Consider the following 24152-nt stretch of genomic DNA (forward strand, 5'->3'; position numbering starts at 1 on the left):
GAGTAAGTCATTGTTGTAACCAGACATAATAACTGTACCAGTAGAAAAGCAAGGAGGAAGTCTCCAGAACTCAGAATCTCGCATGTGACTTAGAATGTTTCTATTTACAGGTTTTCTACAGAAATCAGTTCTGGCTTGGTGGAAGTAATAGCCCCTCCTGCAACTTACTATCCTGACTTGACAAACTTGAAAGAGACGTTTGGAGACTCAAAAGAGAGAGTGAGGTTAGTTTATTACCCCAGATCTTTTGCCATCTCCTCCCACACCTACACTTTTGTTGTTTATGAAGTGGCAAGTGGGATGTGAATTCTTGAAATGTTTTCTTACTGTAATTCTTGAAAGTGTGGGGATGCTAAAAGTGCTCTGTGAATTCATCTCATTCCTATCTGCGTGCTGTTCTGTAGATGATCAGAGCCTAACGCTGTGCTTGGTTGAATTTATTTAGTGTTAAATTTGGGGAGGAGAACTGAGACTTGATAGATGTTTTTTGCAGTGGTGTTTTGGTTTTGTTTTACTATTTTTCTTCCTGAAATATGGCGTAAAACGTAATAATTCCTGCTGAATTACCATTTAAACTGCACATGTGTTTTTAGTGAAATGTCAGGTAGTTTTCACAAAATCAGATTCAAGTTAAACCAGCTTTATCTCTCTATTAAAGCATAAGGCAAAAGCTTTATTCCTTTTTTTTTTCAGACAGAGGGATTTCCTGAGGGAACAATGCCAAAAGCAGCTGTCCTAACATTTCACTAATATGTGTCATTCTTCATAGTGAGATTTACTTTGCATTGCCAGCATGTATTGAAATAACTTTTTTTTTTTCATAATCCTTAAGCTTTTAATTTAATTTCAGATGGAGAACAAAACAAAATTTGGATTATTGTTTTCTTATGATGTATGCCCAGAAAAAGGGGGTTTATTACATTCAGGTAAATTTTTCTTCTTTGTTTTGAGGCAAGTTTTCAAATGAGTCTCCAGAAATTATGCTGTTGGACACTTCAGAAGGACCTATACAGAACAGAGAGAACTTAATTCCATAGTTGAAGGAGGGCATTAAATACGGAGGTTATGGTATATGAGGAATTAATTTGTGGAGGACACTGTCTCTGAAGTAGAAAGCTCTCCTGGAAGCTTCACAGCCGATAACACAGGATGTTCTTTTTGAAACTACGCAGTTGTGCAAATATTAGTGCCAGTGCAAGGAGGGGGGATCATGATGCACTGGGAGAAAGCACAGAAGCAGCAGGATCCTTAAAGCAGTGGCCTGCACTTACTATGAATAAAAGGGACACATCTTGGCAGTTCTGCTGCCTGGACTAGATGATTGGTTTGGACAATGCACCTGTTCTTCTGTTGGACAGCTAAAGCCAGGTGAAATGAATCCCACCTCTGTAGACAACATGTCTCTTAGCTTCTTGTCTCAGAGGAGAAATTTTTTCCGTGCTGTTAAGTGTGTGAGTAAATGGTCACATTTGTGTACAAATAATGCAAGTATTCTACTTGTTCTGAAGATGATGTCACTTAATCTAACATTATTTCTTGGATGATTTTCCTCTGAAGAGAGAAGCTAGAAAAGCAAAGTTCTCAAGTAGTAAGTTGAGGTACACTTATGAATTCTTACTACAGAAAGATTCTGGATTAGTTCTCCACAAATAGGCTGTGATGCCTACAGTAGTTATTCTTGGCTGTAGCATCTAGGTTTTATAGCAGTGCTTGCATTAGAAATATATGGCTACGTGTTAGCGATATCGTGTAAATCAGTATTTCTTAGCTGTACTTTTTCCTATTGCTTTGCTGGTACTTTTTTAATTTATGTTGATACCACTGCTACCTTCCTCTAGCTTGAAGATGACATCGTTGTCAAGCAGAATTATTTCAGCACAATAAAAAATTTTGCACTTCAGCTCGCTTCTGAAGATTGGATGATTCTAGAATTTTCTCAGCTGGGTTTCATTGGTAAGAAAATGTTCATTTTAATAGTTTGAAAGAACACATTCATCCTCAGAGTCTGTGAATTAATAGTGATCTGACTTCAGAGCTATCTCCTTTGTACTGGAAATGAGCCAAGAAGTAGTAATTCATTGGCTTTTTTTAGGAACTCTGGTTTAACTCATGGTTGGTTTTTTTTTCCCAGTTGTTTCATGTACTTTTATAAGACTGAGGCAAACTCAAACTGTTGGAAAAGGGGGCATTTTTATAACAAAAAGTTAATTAATTTATAAAAATACTAACAGTCGAACTGCAAGCAATGACTTATTTTGAATTTAACTGCCATTAAAACAGAAACGTCGTCAAAAGACAACTGACTGAAGTAAAAGAAAAAAGCCTGAACACTAACTCTACCTAAAACAACTTAATTGGTGTTTCTGCCAAAATTTCCAAGAATAAGCAGACATCTCTTTGTCTTGGTTGCAAAGCCTGTTCTGTTGCCACATTTCTCCTCCACTGAGGAGAAGTGACAGTCTGCTCCATCTTAGGTGTAGTTAGAGTCTGTCATTTGCAATGAACAACAGTGAGAGAAGCTAATGCAGCATCTCTGGCTGTTGTGGAATGGCTGTTGTTGATTATTGTTGATTAACATGTTTGAAATTACTTTATGGTTATTTGCTCTTATGCAAATTTGTTTTTATTGAGAGCTACTAGACTTAATGGAAAAGCAATGAAAAAGAAGTTTTGAAGGGATTTTACAGATCAAAAAAGTTATTTCATCACTGCAGTGATGTGTCATGATCTGTTTAAAGGCACTAAGCTGGAGATACATAAGGGAAAAAGAAAAGCAAAGTCAGACTGTGGAGATTGTTGTATGTAGTCAACACAAATGACTCCAATGCAAAGGTTGTAAGTTGAGCTTGGAACAGGAGGAAAATCCTACATCTAACAGATAAAGCTGAGTCCTGAGTTCTGTTGTTCTCTTGGAAATTCTTGTTCTCTTGTTTTTACTTTGGATGTACTTTGCAGAGAATGGCTTTGTTCTTAGCTCAGTGACCCATAATGCTTGCAAATGGAGATACATCTAGATTGCAGAACTGAGGAGGTTGGCACTGTGTGGGTACAAGTACTGTTTTGTTTCCAGCTCAGCATCAGGTGTGCTGCTGAGGCAATGGTTCACTGACTTTCAGGGTCTCATAGATTCACAGAGTAGAAAGGGAAACAGTAATTGTGTCCTAAACATGCTATATTATGGTACAAAATGGTACTTCATACATTTGCCTGTCAGAAAACCTCCAGAATTGATGGGGAAGAGAGGAAACGGGCAGAGGGAAGTCTCCTTGTCTCTCTGGCCATCCCGTAACCGATCTGCTTGGTCGCCTTGGGCTACCAACAGAGATGTGCTGTTGTTGAAATAGTTATTGGACTGGCTTTGTGGTCTCAGAGGTGAAAGGGAGAAAGGGGAAACAGAGCTGCTTATCATGGAGATATAAGCATTTAAAAAATTTATTGGCGATTTTGCCCTAAATAGACTTGTCTCTTCTGTTGGGGAGCCCCTTGCAGCTCTTTCCCCTTTCCAAGGGGAAATCATGTCTGACTAACCCGATAGCCTTCTATGATGGCATGACTGGTTGGATAGATGAGGGGATGGTGATGGATGTTGTCTACCTTGACTTCAGTAAGGCTTTCGACACAGTCTCCCACAGCATCCTCATAGGTAAGATTAGGAACTGTGGGTTAGATGAATGGACAGTGAGGTGGATTGAAAGCTGGCTGAAAGACAGTGCTCAGAGGGTTGTGATTAGTGACACAGAATCTAGTTGGAGATCTGTAACTAGTGGTGTTCCCCAGGGGTCAGTGCAGGGTCCAGTCCTCTTCAATATATTCATCAATGACCTGGATGAAGGGATGGAATGTACCCTCAGCAAGTTTGCTGATGACACAAAACTGGGAGGGGTGGCTGACACCCCAGAAGGCTGTGCTGCCATACAGTGAGACCTGGACAGGCTGGAGAGTTGGGCAGAGAGGAACCTGATGAAATTCAACAAGGGCAAGTGTAGGGTGCTGCACCTGGGAAGAAATAACCCCATGCACCAGTATAGCTTGGGGGCTGACCTGCTGGAGAGCAGCTCTGAGGAGAAAGACCTCGCTGTCCTGGTGGACAACAGGATGACCAGGAGCCAGCAATGTGCCCTTGTGGCCAAGAAGGCCAATGGCATCCTGGGGTGCATTAGGAAGAGTGTGACCAGCAGGTTGAGGGAGGTTATTCTCCCCCTCTACTCTGCCCTGGTGAGGCCTCATCTGGAGTCCTGTGTCCAGTTCAGGGCTCCCCAGTTCAAGAAGGACAGGGAACTGCTGGAGAGGGTACAGCAGAAGGCTACAAAGATGATTACGGGCCTGGAGCATCTCTCTTATGAGGAAAGGGTGAAGGGTTTGGGTCTTTTTAGTCTGGAGAAGAGAAGACTGAGGGGGGTCTGATCAATGCTTATAAAAACTTAATGGGTGGTGTCAAGAGGATGGGGCTGGTCTTTTTTCAGTGATGCCCAGGGATAGAACAAGAGGAAATGGGCACAAACTTGCATCTAAACATGAGGAGGAACTTCTTCGCTTTGAGGGTGGCAGAGCAGTGGAATAGGTTGCCCAGAGAGGTGGTAGAGTCTCCTTCTCTGGAGACATTCAAAACCTGCCTGGATAAGTTGCTGTGCAACCTGCTCTAGGTGGACCTGCTTTGGCAGGGAGGTTGGAGTAGATGATCTCCAGATGGGGTCTTCCAACCCCATATCATTCTGTGATTTGTTCTACATTTGCTTAATTAAGTAGTAGAGTACTCACAAATTGCAGTTCTGTAAGTCTGACGTGTCAAAACGTGTGTAAAACCAACTTACGGTTTAGGACATACAGTGTCTACTGCATTCAGATGTATTTCAGATCACTTACCACTTGTGTGTATTTCACACCCCTTTCTGTTCTCAATGCTGCTATACAGGGCAGAGTGTCTAAGCCAGAAGGGATAGGTATATATTTCTTAATAATGAGATTAGGCTTAATCATCTACACAGCTGTTTAAAAGTATTTTAAAGTTGTTTTTCTGTACTGTTTATATGCTTTTTTTTTGAGTGTAGGCTCTGAAAATACTTGCAGTTAAATTAGTTGTTGGCTCCTGCTGCTTGCATCCCTGTTCTTTGTTCCTTGTATCATATTTCCTTGCCTCCTTTTTATTAGATTACGTAAGTAGAATTTCAGATGCTTTTAGCTATGGCTACACATCTTAATGTTGCTTTTCTACCTAGAAAATTAAATTAGATTTTTTTTTTCTCCCAACATCCTGCTTTTATGTTTTGAGAGAAAAATTAGTAGTCATGAGTGTGACTGAAACTTCTGACTTTGAGACTTATTGGTGTGCTATAACCATATATTGCATAGAAATTTGATGCAAGTAGTGTTGATTTGCCTCTTCTCTACTATCCCTTTGTGGATCTTGATGCTGACTGGTGCTATGGTAATTTGGTAATGAGGATGGCTATGGAGAAAAGCGAAAGTTAGTTGTTTGTAACTGAGGATGAGTTTTATGTGTAGATATCTAAGAGAGAAAGTAGAGCACTGAATTGCCTAGATGCTACTGATTTAGAAATAATATCTAAAAAAGAGAGGTGTGGCTGATTTGCTGTAAGCTATTGGAAACCATGATCAGCTTGCAAGTTCTGCTAGGTAAAAATGGTTTTTGTCATAGTGTATTTCTGAACTGAAAATCTAATTTATGCAAGTACTACATGAGGAAGTGGCAAATGTAGCTATTTAGGCTGACAGCAGGATTATAGAATTCTGTCACCTCTGTCACAGAGCAGAAGTTGCTTTTTTGAGGTTTTTTTTTTGATACTGAAAGCATAGTTTGAAGTGCTGTCAAGTACCTAATAAATAATGGGTGAGATGTATGCTGTTTCCTTAAGAAGTTCTGTGGAAAGGAGATGCATCTTTTGCTCTTCTGGATTCTGGTTTGCACTGTGGTCCCTGACACAACATAGGAAAGTCCTACTAGCTTTTTATGAGAAATACTGATTTTTCTTCAAGCTGCTTGTGAGCTGAAGTGTTTTCCAGAGGATCTGCAATACTCTGTGCTGTGGCTGTAATGTCAGCTGTCACCAACTTTCATGGAGCAGTCTGAAGTCGGCCTTTTGCTTGTCTTATACGGTTTCTCTGAATCTTCCTGTGCCCTGATGTTTTAAGGCCTGTTATTCTGATTATTGTAAGTTGTTCTGATTACAGTTTTTCTCAAGCTGTCCACATAGTTGAAACTTGGGGAAGAGTAGATCAAGTGAAATATTTAAGATTTAAATAACTTCAAAGAGGTTCTGGTTTTAATGCGAGTAATTTGCATATCATTAACAGAGAAAACATTGAACGACTTCAACTATAGTTAGAATATGTGCTTGCAGGTATAAAATTGTTGGTGTAGACTGAATACATTTAACACGATGCTTATGCAGAAGAATGCAAATGCATTATTTAGATATTTGCAGTTCAGAGAACTATAGAAAACAAAGTTTTTCATTTTGTGTGTGTATTGTACTTGCCAACAAAATACTGAGAGGACCAGAGTAGTTCACTGAGGATAACATTTAAATGGACTGAAAATCAGATAGAAGTCTTGGCAGAACACAATAAATAGTAGATGATGTTCCACAATATTTATTTTTCAGTCCTGGCTCTCACTTCTATAAATATAGATAAATAATATGGCGAAAGTGTTCCACATTTTGTAAATCTCTAGGGATTTATGGGCCAAGATTTTACCTTTGAGTCTTTTAAATTTTTTTATTTTTTTTTAATTTGAAGTTTCTTTCCAAGGGTAGGTTGCATGCACCTAGAATCTGGAACCTCTGAAATTTTGTCACCAAAGTCTCCTCAATTTATGTCTGTCCTCATGCACTGTACCAAGGGCATGAACACGGTGGAAGGCGAGCCATTGCTTCAATTCTTTCACATTGTCTTTGGTTTGATGTGGTGTGTGCTGACTGCAGCTCTTGCTGAGGTCTTTTTGGCTTGATGATTTTTGACTGCATGTTGGGGATGACAACATGTAGGCTGGATTTGGATGGCAGCTCAGTGGCTCTGTGGCTCACAGCACTTTTCTCACCTGGAGCTGCATGGGAGGCCACAGGACCTCAGCAAATGCTACTTCTTGTTCTTGGGCTGTGGCTATGTCCTAGGGAAGCCAGGCTCCTCCTGTTACCTATGCTCAGGAGAGGCTAGGCAAGGGCTTGGCTGGTTTGGATTCAGAGGGGCTGGGCTGCCAAATCCATGGAGAAGGGGTTGTACTGGGCTGCTTTCCATCACAAGGAGTAGCTGTGGACAGTCAGGGGTCCAGAGATTTGAAGACCTGCTTTACCAGGCACTTCACTGTAGTGACCTGTTTTTTGAGCTGTTGGAAGAAGAGTGTTCTAGGGGAGGAATGGGGGATATTGATCCATGGCAGTACTGCTGTGCTGTCCTGGTGATATCCTGAGATGGAAGTGATAGATGAGGCATGCTGAGTTATACTGAAGGGCAAGGAACTGGGGGAAGGCTGTGCCCAGCTGGGTGTGGAAGGTGGTGACAGCATTTCATCAAGCAGTATGTGGATGTCTGTCCTTTGTCACTGAAGGGAGAAGAGGGCTTGTCTCAGGAGCCTGCTTTTCAACAAACAGTACTGCCTGTTTGTCTTTGCTCCAGTGATCACTACGAATTAGTGAGAAGGCTTTCTCAGGGCTGTTGAACCCTCCGTGGTGCTGGGCAGTATAATGTAGAGAGGCCAGTTGGGTCTGAAGACTCTAGTGCAGGTACAGCCAGCTGATGCTCACCTAGCATATTCTGACTAGCTGCAGTTGGATGGGTCAGAGGGTTTTGTTTATTTCTCGTTGTTGGTTTTTTTTCCCTGGTGACCTGTGATGACATTATGTTAGCTGGATTATCCCCCAAGTCAGAGGTGGTTGACTGCATGTTTGACAATAATATGCCAATCTAGGCCCAGAAGAAATTGCCTCAATGCCTAGACAAGTTTGCCATATGGAAGTAAATAATTTGTTTGTTGATATCCTGTTTCTATTTTAGATAAAATTAGAATAACTTAGGGAAAAAAGTAAATTCTTACTCTTATTTTCAGCCTTATTCTCTGCTTATTTAATTGTAAGTGTAACCAGCAGGTCAAGGGAAGTCATTCTCCCCCTCTACTCTGCACTGGTGAGGCCACAACTGGAGTACTGTGTCCAGTTCTGGGCTCCCCAGTTCAAGAGGGACAGGGAACTACTAGAAAGAGTCCAGCGTAGGGCTACAAAGATGATTCAAGGATTGGAGCATCTCCCTTATGAGGAGAGACTGAGAGAGCTGGGACTCTTTAGTCTGGAGAAGAGAAGGCTGAGGGGAGACCTTATCAACGCCTACAAGTATCTCAAGGGAGGGTTGAAGGAGGAGGGAGCCAGACTCTTTTCAGTGGTTCCCAGTGAGAGGACGAGGGGCAACGGGCACAAGTTGGAACATAAGAGGTTCCACTCAAATATGAGGAGAAACTTCTTCACGGTGAGGGTGACGGAACCCTGGAACAGGCTGCCCAGGGAGGTTGTGGAGTCCCCTTCTTTGGAGATTTTCAAAACCCGCCTGGATGCAGTCCTGAGTAACGTGCTCTAGCTCTGGGCAATCCTGCTTCAGCAGGGGAGTTGGACTAGATGATCTCTATGGTCCCTTCCAACTCTAGAAATTCAGTGAAATTCAGTGAAATTCAGTGAAAGTAAGGACCCTGTACCTTAACATTCAGGTTACCAGTGACACGGTCCGTGAGTGTCTCTTTACCATAGATGACAACTGAAGACTGTAATCCTTCTGGTCTTCAGAAGATGAGCTAGTCACAGGAAAAAATGTACAGTATGATCCTTGGGTAGAAGAAAAGGATTCCAGAGTAGCATGACAGTGCATACCTCTTGGAAGAGGATAAACTGTCTCTTCAATCAGTCTGCTTCCTTTGAGATTGGAGCAATAATGTGGGGATGGTTTGGTCTTCTGTGTTTCATGCTATTGTGTGTCTTTCTGACACCACTTGGAAAGGTCCACTTCCTATGGAAGTAGATGTGACTGACAGACTACCTCAGCAGGTGTCATCTAGAAATGATGGTTTTAATTCCATAAATATCCCAGAAACATCTGATTAGTCCCATTTTTCAGCTGATGTTAGATTAGGGTTTCTCATGTTTTTCTGTTCTCCTGCCCCATACTATTGAAAGCAGTAGGCAGAGATGAATCACCAGGAAAACTAGGAGCCCATTTAGTTGGAAATGTGACAAGCTAAAAGAGCTGTTATTCTGCATGAATGTTTTACACAACATTGTACAAATCATATGATTGTTTCCTACCCATTTTTAAATATTTACCCCCACAAATAATGTTAAACAATGTGACAACAATATAATGTGTAAATAGTATCAGTATACTAATAAAAAAATCATAATACCTTGCTTATGTCTTTAAAGAAGATAACTTTGCAGTTTACCCTAGTTCAGTAGAAGTTGTCCCTTGTTTAGTGGGAGCTTCAAATTTTAATTACAGAGTATTTTCAAGTGGAGATACCTGTTTGAGGACCACATTATAACAGGCACTTACAAGTAATGTCAATGGTTTTGCTATATAAACAGCCAAATTCAAGGTTTTTGTAAGGAATAACTTTGATTTAGCAATGTCAGACTAGTTAATTTCTTACCATGTTTACTTCTCCACCCTACTGTGTGAGTGGTCTGCTTTATTAATGTAGCATCATTCCAACAGATGAAGTAATTGGGACTTTTGTCAGATGTTTCTTCCATGTTTATTGTACTGCATCATGATGTAGCTTAACTCAGACCCTCACAAACTCATCTCAGAATTCCAAAATAAGTATTTTTCCCTGACTATGTTCTTACCCAATTTCATGCAATTCATAAGGAAATGAGATTGTATCAGACCTGTTTTCTGAAAAGGATGATGCCCTTTAGGTATCTTCTTTTTGAGAAAATAAAGATCTTGAAACTCAAGATACTGGCATTCTCTAAACAAATCTTCATACGTAAAAGTCAGATACCTACCAGTGTCAGAGGACACATAACAGAGCCCCTGTGACTTTGATGCTTTCCCTTATAAATATCCTTGTTAATATATTGTGAGCTAACAACCTGGTGTTCTATACCTACTCTGAGATATTGTATAAAATGCCAGGCTCAATCACGTGTTTGAGTACAGAAACTTTCCATCTCTCTTCCAACAGGAATTTGAACTCCCAGCTCTTTGGGTTTTTCTGGTGGTTTTTTTTTTTTTTTTTGTGCTACCTTGTGATAATATTCTATGAATTACAAACTTCAGTGAACCTCAAAAGAAAGAGAAGTAGCTGAATGTCTGGCTCTGAGTGACAATCCACATGTATATTCACAGTGGAAATGTATGTTCCTAATCACTCTAGACTAGATAACTTTTTATCTTTTGTGTAGTACTGGTTCAGCATGATACATCATCTGTATCCTCTCTTCTGTCTTATGTAAATGTGAACATCCTCCTTAATGGCTAAATAATGTAGTCTGCTTGCACCATTTCTTCATTTCCACTCAGCCACCTGGGCAAGTGGCATGCTATTCTGCTGATAGTTTTTAAGCTTCATACAAAACATTGTTCCCTATTTATTTGTCACCTACACTAGCCTATATAGCTCCTTAGTAGTATTTCCAAAGAATTTTGTCCTCTTCGAGGTGAGAACTAAATCCCATTTTTTGATGAATGTGGGAAGTGGTTTTGCCACCTCAGAGAGGAACCTGTTCTTAATGTCTACTCCAGCTGTTCTTCCTAAATATAGAAGTAAAAAATATTAGGACCTCTGCTACTTGTGGAACTTGTTATTTAAAAAGTCCATGAAGGCCTCATAGATTAGAAGGGGAAAAAAAACCCCAACATTTCACATGCCTAAATGTTGTAAAGTAAGTAAAAGTGTTGTATACAAGTGTGGACAGGCAGAAAACTTGCACTGGAGAAGACCATCGTTTGGACTCTGATCCATTAATGCACATGTACCCCAAGAGCCCATGCCTGTCTAAGTCAGCACTGCCCACATCTCAGCACCATCTGCAGAACTGAATCACTTCAGCCAATTTCCTCTGAAGAGATTTGTTGTCATGTAATGTCTTTCTTCTTTGCCTCCTCCATTGCAGCTGAGCAGAGTAGAGGCATACTTCATCTGCAGACCTGATGATGCTTTCTGAATCTGCCCTCAAAGCTGGAACTGCATGTGGGAGTTTAGTTGGCACTTGGTCCCTGTACAACAATCACTTATCTTCAGCCTTGGGCTGCCCCACTCCCAGTTACTTGTTGTTCGTGGCAGCAGTGTCTTCATAAAGGCACCTTTCTTAAGTGCAGCATTCAGTTTAACAAAATAAACCCGTGGTTTGGCCACCATTCTCATCAGACACCTGTACCAGCAGTGAAGTGTATTCCACAACCATGTAAATAGTTGCTTTTGTTGATATTAAATAGACTTTATCAATAGTAAGTTTTCTTCTTTTTCCAAGGCCTCCTTTAAGCCTCACAGTTTGCAGGGTTCCCAAGAATCCTGTAGCACAGTGCCACCCAGAAGTACTTGACCAGGCAGTATGCTCTCTTAGAAACCCCAAACTCATGGCAGTACTTGGTGAAGGAATTCTGCAGTTTTTGTTTGTGGGAGGGACTTAGGCTTTCTATTAGGCAGCTGACTAGTTGGAAATGCCCTCAGTATGAGTTTGCTGATAGTGTATGCATTTAAAAAAAAATCTCTGGTCGTTGATATGCAATGTCTCTCTTAAGTTGCGTTGTCTCTGGTTATGTTCTGGTAGCTTTCTTCTTTCCCTTTGATTTCCTGCACAGAAGGATCTGGAGTTAGTGGTAGGTGTGTTCCGTCTCTGCCTTTTGTACCTGTAAAAGCTGAAATTGTGTGATTGGTCAGATCACACTTGCAACAGCTCCTTGTCTCAGATGCTTGAAGCTTTACAGGTGGCGTGGAGAATAATAGACACAAATCCATAACTCTTCTTTCTCTATTTTTGCAGACTGACAATTTCTGTTCTTAAGGAGACTGTGTTGTAGTATACGTTGAATATTTTGATAGCACCAGGATATATGACAATGAGTTTCTATTTGAGTAGTTGTTTATTTAATTTTTCATAGCTGATATGTTTTAATAACATTGAGATTTCAAGTTGTTCATTGTTAATATTTCTTGTCTTGGCACAAATTTATTGTCTATTGTCTTACTGATTTCAAAAGACAATGTTATCTTTAATCTAAAATAACTCTAGTTATTCTTAATGTCATCACAGGTAAAATGTTCCAGTCTCCAGATATCACTCTTATTGTAGAGTTCATATTTATGTTTTATAAGGAGAAACCTATTGATTGGCTCCTGGACCATATCCTCTGGGTGAAAGTGTGTAACCCTGAGAAAGATGCTGTAAGTTTATTTTTATTTTAAAGCTTCTAAAATGTTTTCATGATGGTGAATGAGTTGGTTTTGGCAAGCTGTAGGCTAGCTTACTGTGTCTTATGGTTACTTCATGTCCTGGAAGAGTCTTTCTTCCTACCAAGATTTTAATCTCGAAAAGGTCTTCAGAAAGACAGTTCTGAGAGGCATTGTAACTGTTATTGTTTGAGGGTTTGGAGATGGATGCAGTAGGATGAAAAGCAAAAGTCTAGCTTGTTTCTGTGTGTAACAGTCCTGAAATAAACATGTAACCCTCACTGAGGCTCTGAAGAATGCCACTGCTTGGATAACAGTCACAGAGAAGGTTCCGAATGAGGGATAAACTTTGGATTTTGGACCTTCATTGCTAAATTAGCACCTTTGCTGAAAGACTGAAGAAACAGGTTCTGTGCAAGAACCTTGAACAGTATTATATTTGCACAGCAGTCTTGGTAGATTTCTGGAATGAAAACAATAACTGGATAAATAGGTCTGGGTTCCTGTTGAGTCTTTTTTGGTCCATGTAACATCACATACTTGCAGTAAAAGCTCAGCGACTTTGCATTGGTTTTACTAATGTGTTTTTTTTATTTTTTTTTTAACCCCCCTCCCTTCTCCCACCCTTATTTCAGAAACATTGTGATCGACAGAAATCTAACCTACGGATACGTTTCAGGCCTTCTCTTTTCCAGCATGTTGGCCTCCACTCCTCTCTAGCAGGGAAGATCCAGAAACTCACAGTTAGTACCTAAAATTTTCCTTCCTTTCCAGAGCAGGATGATTAAATAAAAAAACTTTGTAGCCTTTGAGAAAACAGACGTTTTTTTGTTTGGCACTTTCAAACATGTTGTATATTACTCCAGTTGGAATGAAATCTGATTTAAACTGGTTACTATCAAATATAAGAAGTGCTAATGCTAGCCTATTTTTGTTGGGTTTTACTTGGGGATATTTTTTCTAATTTTTTTACTTTAATGGCATGTTCATTTTATTAATCAGTACAAGTTCTGATACACCCAAAATTGAGTGATGCATTCATTTTCCACTTTGTGCAAGTGTTTATTTTAAGTGTAACCACATGGGAGAAGAACATAATAAAACAGGTTATCTGATCAGCATGATGTTTGTCTTTCTTTCAATTAGGATAAAGACTTCCTGAAACCATTACTGCATAAAATCCACGTGAATCCACCTGCAGAGGTTTCGACATCTCTAAAAGTCTACCAGGGACATACGCTAGAAAAAACCTACGTAGGGGAAGATTTTTTCTGGGCTGTCACACCAGTTGCTGGGGATTATATTCTATTTAAATTTGACAAGCCAGTCAATGTAGAAAGGTTAGTAATTATTTGCTTTTGGTCTCATATCTAAAGCTGCTTGTTTGCCAAGAATGCTCTAAGACAGAATTTGGGGCTGTCGTTATAACCTAAAGTGAAATGATGTAGGGTCTTTGGAGGGAGTTCAGATGAAACTATGATCACTCGTGTCTTCCCTCTAATTCTTTTACTACTGTAATTTTTGCTCTTTTTTTTTTTTTTTTTAAAATATATATAATACAGAGCCTTTTTGATAAATGCAATTCAAAACCAGTGCTTCTCTGGCAGTTCATTAGAGAATTTAAAAGAAGCCAATTTGATTCTATTTGTATTTGGTTGGTCTGCTTCTAATTACAGAGCAATTGTACAGCATGGTATGTGGTACAGTATGTTGTGCCCTGCAGCCTCGGTCCCTTGATTGTCCAGATCAGAAATCTTGCTGGAGCGTATCACGATGTCCCCTGAAAGCTGGGAAGTCTGAAGGGTAATGTTTTTTAGACGTAGCTTTAGGGCTTGAAAAAAGTCACCATGCTAAGAATCCAAGATGACCTGTTTTTAAAAATTTTAACAAAAAGCAAAAAAGGGGTTGGGGTGCCCTTGAAATACAAATACCTGTGGTTTATTAGACTAAAGGTGACTTTTTAGCTATTAGTCAGATTAAATAAGGGTAATAGAGTTTGCACTTTAGATGTAGTCATCCTTTAGTTTTATTGAGATTCATTTGCTGCTTTGCTTTTTACTGTCTTGCCAATGTAGTAGTCCAAAGCTTATAAAATAAATCGGGTTTATTAGACTAAAGGTGACTTTTTAGCTATTAGTCAGATTAAATAAGGGTAATAGAGTTTGCACTTTAGATGTAGTCATCCTTTAGTTTTATTGAGATTCATTTGCTGCTTTGCTTTTTACTGTCTTGCCAATGTAGTAGTCCAAAGCTTATAAAATAAATCATTTACTTAGTGTCTGTTTAAGTGTTGCTATGTTAGTGGATTCCTTTTCGTTTACTTAGTGTCTAAGTGTTGCTATGTTAGTGGATTCCTTTTCTCCTTTCTTCACATACCTTATGTGTTCTTTTGAGACTAGTACCTATAGTCTGGTAGAGCAAACCCTCTTTGGATCAATTTGACTGAATACTTTTCTTGTGAAGCAGTCCTTTTTGCAGTCCAGAACAGAATCCAATTAGTCAATTTCTGTGCCCTAGTAGATAATCAAAGGCTAAGTCTTCACCTTGGTTTAGTGCAACAGCAAGCATCAGTAGTTTCCTTGTTACTATGTTGTTCCAAACTAGTCTGACCTATGAAACTCAAGTTTGTCATTTGAGATGTCAAATTACTCTTTCAGTTGATTGCTGTGCTTTTAAAAACTTTCCTGGTTAGCTTTGCAAGATGAATGTGTTGAGGAATATGACTGCCATACCTCCTTGGATTAAAGGCAGAATCTTTTTTTATCCTGTGCCAAGAGTTTAAAAAATTGCATATTTTTCAACTTAGATATATGAATTCATTGGTTTCTTTTTGGTCAAATTTTCCTCCTCAAAGTTATGAAGTAAACATTGCTCAATTTGTATGTTTGGTTTTTGGGTTGGTTTTTTATTTTTAAGAATTATATGCATTTACGTTATGAATAGGGTAACTGTAAGCAGCAAATGTAGATCTTGGGTGGACTAGGATGAGTCAAATGCACAATGGCAATTTTGGAAAGCATTGCTAGCAAGTGTCACAGGTCAGCATGGTTATTTAAAAAAATGGCATGCACAGATCTGAAGAAAATCTCTTTTTATATGTATTACCTTAATGGTTAGTAAGTACTAACTATCTGTGGAAAAGGTGGGAAGGATAGTGTTCACTGTTGTGCCCTGGGAAACTGTAGCTGGGCCTAAGGTAGTTATGTCTACCTGCTGTGCTAGGAACAGTCCCAGCAGTAGAGGATGATAGGATTATTTTGTTGTTATTTCTATTTATTGAAGAAATGCATTTTAGTTTTAGAAGAGAGAGGACATCTTGCATTCTGTTGTTTCCCTGAAGGAAGTCCACCAATTAGAAATGATGCTACCTGTTCAGAGTGTAACATTGTTTGAGCTATCATTGTAAGCCATTTCAAAGTTTATTATGATTTTAGTTCCTACAGCCACAGTGTCCTCAGAAATGCTGTATTTTGCCTTTCTGAAGTCAGGGGCTGAATAGGGATACAGATGTTGTAATTTGAAATTGTTGGAGACTTCTTTTTGTTTGTCTGCTTAATTGCAGCAGCAGATTTTGGTAGGTGAAGGGCAAATGGAGCAGTGAAGTTTCCTGATATTTCAGGGATGCTTACTGAAGCAGTGGAAAATAAAACTGTGATTTGCTGGCTGAAACACAGAAAAGGGAAAATGGACTAAACACAAGCACGACTTACCTGTGGGGGTATATATCTGATTGTAGAAATACAGTTTGGAAGCCATCTTCTGTTTGTGAAGGGATGCAACAGGTTTTTCCTTTTTTTTAAGAAAAGAATAAAACAGAAAAGCTCTTTGAATTTATGGAAAATTTTGTCTGCCAAGTCAGTTTGAGGTATAGTTGCTGAATAACTCCGATAATAAAATCTTGATAAACAAGTTTTTTAATGGAAATATTGACCGCAACTCTGAATGAATGGCAGGTCTGTTACACTGTGACAGAGCACTGACTTGTTCCTATAGTTTATTTTTCCATGCCAAACATCTTGCTGAACTGAATTTAAGTTTTCTGCCAGGTATAGCAGTTCAGTAATTAGCTTTCAGTAAGTCTTTAAATACTTCATCTTTGAGTTTTGAGAATATTGTTAGGCATAACTCTAGCGAGGATCTCTTAAGAGTTTAAAGTGACAACTGAGGCCACTTCGCTGAGCAGAAAGTAAAAATTGTGGCTATTTTGTGCAAGACTTGGTTGCCAGATCCCTGCTGAATATTGAACAGTCAAATAGACGGTGCTTGTTCTAAACCATACCTGGGGAACAGGGATGTGTAAATTGAAATGGTCTAATGCTCATTTTAGTAACAGCTTTTGTACTGAACCTTTTTACTCCAGCCACAACACTGAGGTCCCTTAATAGTAAGCTAGGATTTTGCAATAAGAAGATACATACCTCTCTTTCAGTAGCATATCCTTGAGAATGAAAGTAGATCCACTGACTTTGCTGTTAAAAAGAGATTGCACAGCGGTGTTGAAGGTGGGGTTTGGTTTTGAGTGGGTTTTTTGGTTGGATTTTTTTGTTGTTGTTTGGGTTTCTTTGGTTTTTTTGTGGTTTTTTTTTTAAATGAATGGATGGACTGTTTCCTAATGCTCAAAAGAGCCTACATTGTAAAGATAAGAAAAACTGGATTTTTGTTCCCTTAGGATGTTATATAATTATTGAAATCCACTTTGCTTTTTTGGTTTGTAAACTGTTGTTCCAAGCACACATTTAATTATTAAAAATGACAGTTATATTTAAGAGTTTCTTTATGAAGCATATATTATTACTACTTTAATGCTAGCACTTGAATGTAAATTCATTTTCATCACTATAACTAAAAGATTCAAAATACTTCTTTACTAGTTATTCTTTTTTCTTCAGAGATGTCAATGGGGAATTGACAGCTCATTTGTGAAGAGCTTTAGATGTTTCTTTGAGGTTTTTTGTATGTAGCAAGCTCTGAAGTAGAGGTAGATGAGTAGTGAATCTTGAACAGAGGTAATAAACTTCGAATGTGATCCTTGTTTGAAAAAAACAAAACCAAAAAACCCCAACAAAACGCATCCCAGAAATATGTTCCATTGCAGCATTTAAGTGATTCTGGTGTCCATCATCCTCACAACCATCTCTTTTTTGACTGCCTAAGTTTCAGAGTCTTCCCTATAGATGTAACTGATACAAATCAAATATTGTTTTTAAATAACATGTGCCCTAATTACATCGAGGAAGCCCTTGGAAACATGTAACCTGTAGTTGTTTTAATTAGTTTGTTTACACTTGTCAGTAGGAATTTAGAATGGATATTTATAAAAAGGGCTTCAGGTTTGTTTTACTATGGCTTTTCAAATTAAAAAAAAAAAAAAGAAAACTGCTGCAGGAAAAGATAAGGATGTATTTTATACTGTGGAAAGTAAAAAAAAAAACAACCCAAACAACCCCAAACAAAAAAACCAACCACCGAACCCCACCCCAGCCTCACCATTATATATATCTAAATTTGCTTGATATTTTTAAAATATGGGCTCATCCTTTCTTTTATGTAACTGCCTGGTAGTGTTACTTTGAATATTTTCAAAAGGATTAGCAGAGTCTGGGTTTTGGGGGCCTATTTGGTTTTTGTTTAGGATTTTTTCTTGACCCAAGCACTGCTTTTAACTCTGTAGTTGCCCCATAGTTGTGTTCTTCTTTTAGCAAGTTATTGGGTATTCATCCTAATGTGATATTGATTACTATTATAGTGATTTGATGATGTGGAACTTGCTGACTGAAATTTCACCTTTAAACTGAAATCTTAGGACTTTGACAAACCAGCTTGTAGATTACATTTACTACTTTGTGTTCTGGTGTTGACATAGATACTGGATGTGCAGAATTTGAGAATATTCATCTAATTTTCATATTGTTGACCCTGGAATCCTAGCAAACATACGATGCTAACCTCACATACATTTCCTATGGCATCTTCTCACAACATAGAATTCTCACTCATGCAAAAAATGGATATTTGACTATTTAAGCTAGAAAAATCAATGTATTGAGTGTGAAGAGTATCTTATTGGGCTCCTGGTAACTAAACATATATATATTACTTTGTCTGCTTTAAAATTATTGTGACAGTGCTGAAAAATGCGTGCATAAAAAGTGACAGTTGCTTGCACGTTATTACTGCCATTTCATTGTTAAGGAAAGTAAACACAGCTTTTAAAACAGGTTTGCTGGCAGTGAAAACTTAGGGAAGGAATTTAATATTTTTATTTTTAAGTACAACAAAGTTACAAAAAAAAGTTATCATAGTAGTTGGTCATGAATGTATATAAAATGTAGTTAATTTTCCATCCTATTGGATGCAAGTCCTCCTGTGGCTAGAGATAAGCATGATTAAATGCATTACAAAGCTAAAAAAAAAAAAGGCTTTCTAACAGCTTCCCAGAACTGGGAGTGAAGTGGAAGTTTCTCATCGTTTGCTTTTGCAATAATAACCACTTAAAATGTAGGGAACTGCAAGATTGTTTAGGTTTTAGATAAGAACAGCGATAACTTGACTGATGTCTTCTTTGTTCTTAATGACTGTTCAGTGTAGAAGCTCTCCTTCAGTGCAATGCAATACATTCAATCTTTCTTGGGCAATGTTAGCTGAAGAACTACATACATGCACACACACATAGTGTGTGCTTTAGAAACAATCTTTGTTCTGATTCTAAAGATATGTTATGGGTTATTAAAGTTTAATAGTCATCTTCATTTTATTAAGCTTTAATGATGGTGTCAGTTAACAGGAAATATTTGAAAGTCTCTTCTTTATTATTTTAAATGTTTTGGTGTCTGTATATTTCAGGTGGGATCATATTTTTAGTGTATATAAAAAAAGAGAATTTGGGGCTTTGTTTTCTGTGTTTATATAAGCTTCTGTACTAATGAGTAGAACATCCTCAAATGGATGCACTGACAGCAGGGATTTGGCAGGCAGGCTCCCAGCCACTGATGCTGTTTGCTCCAGGCATGGAACTCTGCCTATAACAATGAGGCAAGAACTTTGCATGAAAAGTGGAAAAAAACCCAAAGTATGGATGGGAGACAGAAGAAAAGAGCTGTCTGAGCCAAGGACATGCTGCTACCTCCTTAATGGCACTAATACTCAGGATTTGTGTATTTGGCGGTGTTCCTGGGTTTACAATTCTTAGTCAGAAATCTTAGAGGCTTAATGCTGTTGCCTAAACGTTAGGTGTCTGATGCCACTTGAGATACCCTAAAATACTTCACCTGATTTAGGGCTTGAGTCTCTGAGATGTCATAATTGCAGACGGTGACGAGGTCCCATACCCAAGTGCATCTCAAATGGAGGCAAATGCGTATGTTTAAGAAAACTGAATGGAGTTAATTCTCCAGAAGCAGAGATTTTAAGCTGGGGGCAAAAAAAAAAGTTTGTGTATGCACAGGCACATATATACATGTTAAAACAAACCCCAATATCTTTCTCTATTTCACCGGATTAAAAAGTCAGCAGAAATAACCTTGCACAAGAACATTAAGGGCCTATTAACTAATATTGATGTGGTGGAAAAATGAGTAAATTCCTTAGAAAAGAGCAGAGATTTCAAGACATGGAACAGCCCCCCCTTAAAAAACAGACAGACAATAAACACCCTCGCACCCCTTCATCCCCTGCCAAAAAACCCCCGACTACAAAATACCAAAAAACCCAACTGCCTTCAAAACGAAAAATGAAAAATAGTTAATGCCAAGCTCTTTTTTATTACAGTTGATGTGTGTATACTCCAGAGAGCACAGTGCAGGTTTAGAAACTGATCTCATAGTCCTCACTAGGAAACAGAAAGCAAGAGTAGACCTGGTGATGAGATCTTACCCAGCTAAATGTTTTCTACATGTGTTACACAGTTGAAGAAAGTTAGGAAATGGTATGGGTAACGTCAAAAGATTTAGATTGACTTTTAAAGTGGTGTGGGAAAATGAATTTCTTAGGTGTGTGTTGGATATAAATGACTCAGACCACTCCCCAAAATTCCCCCATCACCCACCTCTTCAGTCAGGCTACTTTGTGGTCATTTGACAAACATGAGAAAGTTCTCTCTTTTTGGCGTGCTGGTTTGGCACTTCTGTTAAAATGGGGAATTGATCACTTGCAGCTCTGAAGCATGCAGCCCAGTTTATACGGGCTGGTTTGGGCTGAGGAAATTAAATCTTGCCAGGCATTTTGCATAGACGTTAATGGGGTAAACATTTGTGTGGGGTTTTTTTTTTGTATGTGTGTGTTCGGGTTTGGGTTTTTTTGTGTGGTGTTTTTTTTTTTTTCCCCCAAATCAGAAACTGTAACAAGAAGATAGAAAACCCCAAAATCAGAAACTGTAACAAGAAGATAGAAAAAGCTCCCATATAGATTCTTACCTACTGTGAGAACTTGGTGGGTGTATCTATAGAAACTTGAGGAATTAAGCTCTTTTATGTTGAAGTATAAGCAATTTTGGCAAAAGAGTGGATAAGAGGCATAAAGGATAGGAGAAGAAATTGAGCATAAGAGAGTGAAAAGAAATTATTCATCTTCCTTTTATATTTTGCACAAGGAAATAGTGTATGGTTAATGCTGGTTTCCAGTGACAGAAAAATAACATTTCCTCATAAGGATTCTGGAAAAATGACAGAGAGGAGGTAGATTAGCTTTCTTTTACCACATTTGCATCCAGTGATCAAAAATACTGAGTAGAATTGGTGAATAATGACTCTTGCAGTGGATGACGGCATCTGCAGAGAGCCAAAAATTTGCTGACTGAATGTTGCTTTTATAGAAATCCATGTTGTGCAGAATTAAAAACTATTATGCTGCATGTTGCTATGGTTAATTTGCTTGAACATGGAAGGAAACATTTCCTCTCTGCCTTCCTACCTCTTTTCCTTTTCTGAAAATGGGATATACTAAAATATACCAGATTGCTAAAAGGAGACATAAGGAGAATATGTAGAGAAAAGGATTTGAGTCCTGTTGTTTACAGAGCACAAAAGCCAACGTTCATAAATAGATTCTTAGAATATTTGTGTTTAGCATCAAGTGAGATGAGTCTTTTGTTTCCTCCAAAGCAAAACCCAAATGTATTGGTGGTGAATGTGTATTGTGCTTTTAAAAGAGTTTTTGTATATTATTTCCTTTTATAAAACTGCCATAATTTACTGATTAAGTTATTCTGTGTTTTGTTCTATTTTTTAATTGCTCAACAAAATAGAAAATGCACAGAATCACACTTTCTATATATATTAAAAAATATTGGCATTTCTCTTCATTCAAATAAAGCATGAAAGTCAGTAAGACAGATTTTTTTTTTTTTTTAATGCCTAAAAGAAAAGAAACTAGGTAATAGAATAACAATTCTCTGGGCCTCACTATGCTTTGATGTGAGGGAAAGAAGACAGATATGTTCCCTTCTTAAGCAAAATAGGAGGAGAGTAAAACAGTGTGTGTAGTTGAGATATTTATTTTTTTTTTGAAAGATGGATCAGTGCTGTAAGATGGAAGATTTTAGCTATTCAGAGTATTAAAGCTAACAGCACAGATCAGTAATATTGATATTCATTTATACACATCTTTTGAGGGATGTTACAAAATGAGAATCTTTCCAGGTGCCCTCTTCTTAGGGTAGTTCTGAATCTGAGCGTAGGCTTCTGAAGTACTGCAACAGTTAACTGCACTGGCAAACCAATGATATCTTTTGTCAGCATATTAATGATAATCATGCTTCTGTCCTCCTTTCCCTTCGTGTGTTAGGATACTTATGAATATTTGTCTCAGCTTACTGGTTTTTGTGGGGGTTTTTGCCTCTCTAGTTCGCTTGATTTCATAGGTGATACCTAGCTACGCAGGAAGAAGTCAAACCCTCAATTTGAATAAATGCTCAAGTGACTGAAAGTGACAACAGAAGTTTTCTTTGCAGCTTTGACTTTGCTCCATTTTGTTCGTTGTTTATTTTTTAAACCTTCAATGCTCTTTAAATGTTATTACATAATTCCTCTCATACTTGAGATTGAGGGGCTGACCAGAATGCATGCAAATTAGTTCATACACATAGTAACTTCAGGCATGGGGGAAGGTTGTCTCCAGTTTTTAATATCTACAGTAACTAGTTATTATCTCTGACCTGTGCATCTTTAAAAGGATACTGCCAGAGAAAAAGGTTCTCCAAAGTTCAGTTACATTAGTACTTAATCTACCAGTTGTAAGGTAGAATTACTTTTTTCTGATGACTTCCACCTGGAATGTCAAAATGTATCCATGTCTGTGTTTTGTAATAAAGCTATGAAGTAATATTCCATAAGGTAATAGTAGGGGGATGTTTAACTTTAGGTGAATTTGTATTTGTTTGGGATTACTCTATTTAAAGGTCTATGGCTTTCAGAATTTTAGTTGGAAAGAATGGTTCAGAAGGTGTTATGTTTAAGCAGCAGGTAGACAAGAATATCTTAGTGATTCCATCCTAAGAAAAATGTCAGTTATCCAGGAGGAAAAAAAAAAGCATGTTTTTAGTGTTTACATAGACTGTAACCTGTAAATCCCAGGACAGATGTCAGAGTAACTTGGCTAAAAGCACAGCTACTAATGTGTCTTTCAGTCCCTGTATCCAGAAGAATCATAGAATCATAGAATTGCCCAGGCCGGAAGGGACCTCCAAGGGGCATCTAGTCCGACCCCCCCACAGTCAGCAGGGACACCCCCAACTAGACCAGGTTGCCCAGGGCCTCATCGAGCCTCTCCTTGAATATCTCCAGGGATGGGGCCTCAACCACCTCCCTGGGCAACCTGTTCCAGTGCTCCACCACCCTCACAGTGAAGAACTTTCTCCTAATCTCCAATCTAAACCTGGTCCCCTCCATCTTAAAGCCATTGCCCCTCATCCTGTCACTACAGGCCTTTCTAAACAGGCTCTCCCCAGCCTTCCTGTAGGCTCCCTTCAGGTACTGGAAGGCTGCTATTTGGTCTCCCCAGAGCCTCCTCTTCTCCAGGCTGAAGAACCTCTCATAGTCTGAAAACCTTGAAAACTTATATGTCAGGGAGCCAAGTTTTACAAAAAAACAGCTACTGACACTTCTTTTAGGACCTGTAGAATATCTATTTATTTGTAAATTAAATTTTATTTCAAATATTTTTTTTAATTTGTAGATTTTATTTCTAAGCAAGGGATTGATTGTAGATGTGAGGTGTGTATGTATAGTCAGACTTCTATTTATTCTGTGTAACTTTTTCTGTGTAAGTAGATGTTATCTGTCAAGGTTCAAGCAAGGCTCAGATATAAAAGTAACCCTTTCTAAACATACTTTTCAATAAGGTGGAACATATGCATGTTATATATGTGTATGCAAATGGGTAGACAGTTATAGAAAACACACTAAAAAGACAGGTTTGATTACATAGGAATCTGGAAATTAGATTTTATCAATTACTTCCAAAAATTGTTTTGGCATGGTGGCAACTTTTTAGTAGTTGCCCTAATGGGCTGGTAACTGCTGGGAGGAGGAACCACACTTCAGTTTCCAAAGTTGATAGCACAGTAGGAGAAATGTTTGGCTATGCTTGTATGGGTACAGGGTGGTTTTAAAAAACAAACATACCCCAAATAAAGAAATAACCCCCTAAAAAAAACCAACAACCAACCAAAAAACCAACCCCTCCCCTTCCCTCCTCTCCCTCCCTTCCCTTCCCTCCTCTCCCTCCCTTCCCTTCCCTCCTCTCCCTCCCTTCCCTTCCC

General features: G+C 38.5%; 1 protein-coding gene across 2 annotated transcripts in view; it reads left to right on the plus strand.

Annotated features, from left to right (window-relative positions):
* The window catches only part of MGAT4A (mannosyl (alpha-1,3-)-glycoprotein beta-1,4-N-acetylglucosaminyltransferase, isozyme A), a 79498-nt gene that overhangs the window by 48424 nt on the left and 6922 nt on the right, over nucleotides 1-24152 (plus strand). For both annotated transcript variants that reach the window (XM_014960249.1, XM_014960248.1), the window contains exons 7-12: nucleotides 111-224; nucleotides 851-926; nucleotides 1839-1953; nucleotides 12261-12391; nucleotides 13033-13140; nucleotides 13544-13737. In XM_014960249.1, coding sequence (XP_014815735.1) covers nucleotides 111-224; nucleotides 851-926; nucleotides 1839-1953; nucleotides 12261-12391; nucleotides 13033-13140; nucleotides 13544-13737 — 738 coding nt within the window. The remainder of the gene's footprint in view (nucleotides 1-110; nucleotides 225-850; nucleotides 927-1838; nucleotides 1954-12260; nucleotides 12392-13032; nucleotides 13141-13543; nucleotides 13738-24152) is intronic.

The sequence above is a fragment of the Calidris pugnax genome, unplaced genomic scaffold, assembly GCF_001431845.1.
Source record: "Calidris pugnax isolate Ruff unplaced genomic scaffold, ASM143184v1 scaffold188, whole genome shotgun sequence".
NCBI classification, from domain to species: domain Eukaryota; kingdom Metazoa; phylum Chordata; class Aves; order Charadriiformes; family Scolopacidae; genus Calidris; species Calidris pugnax.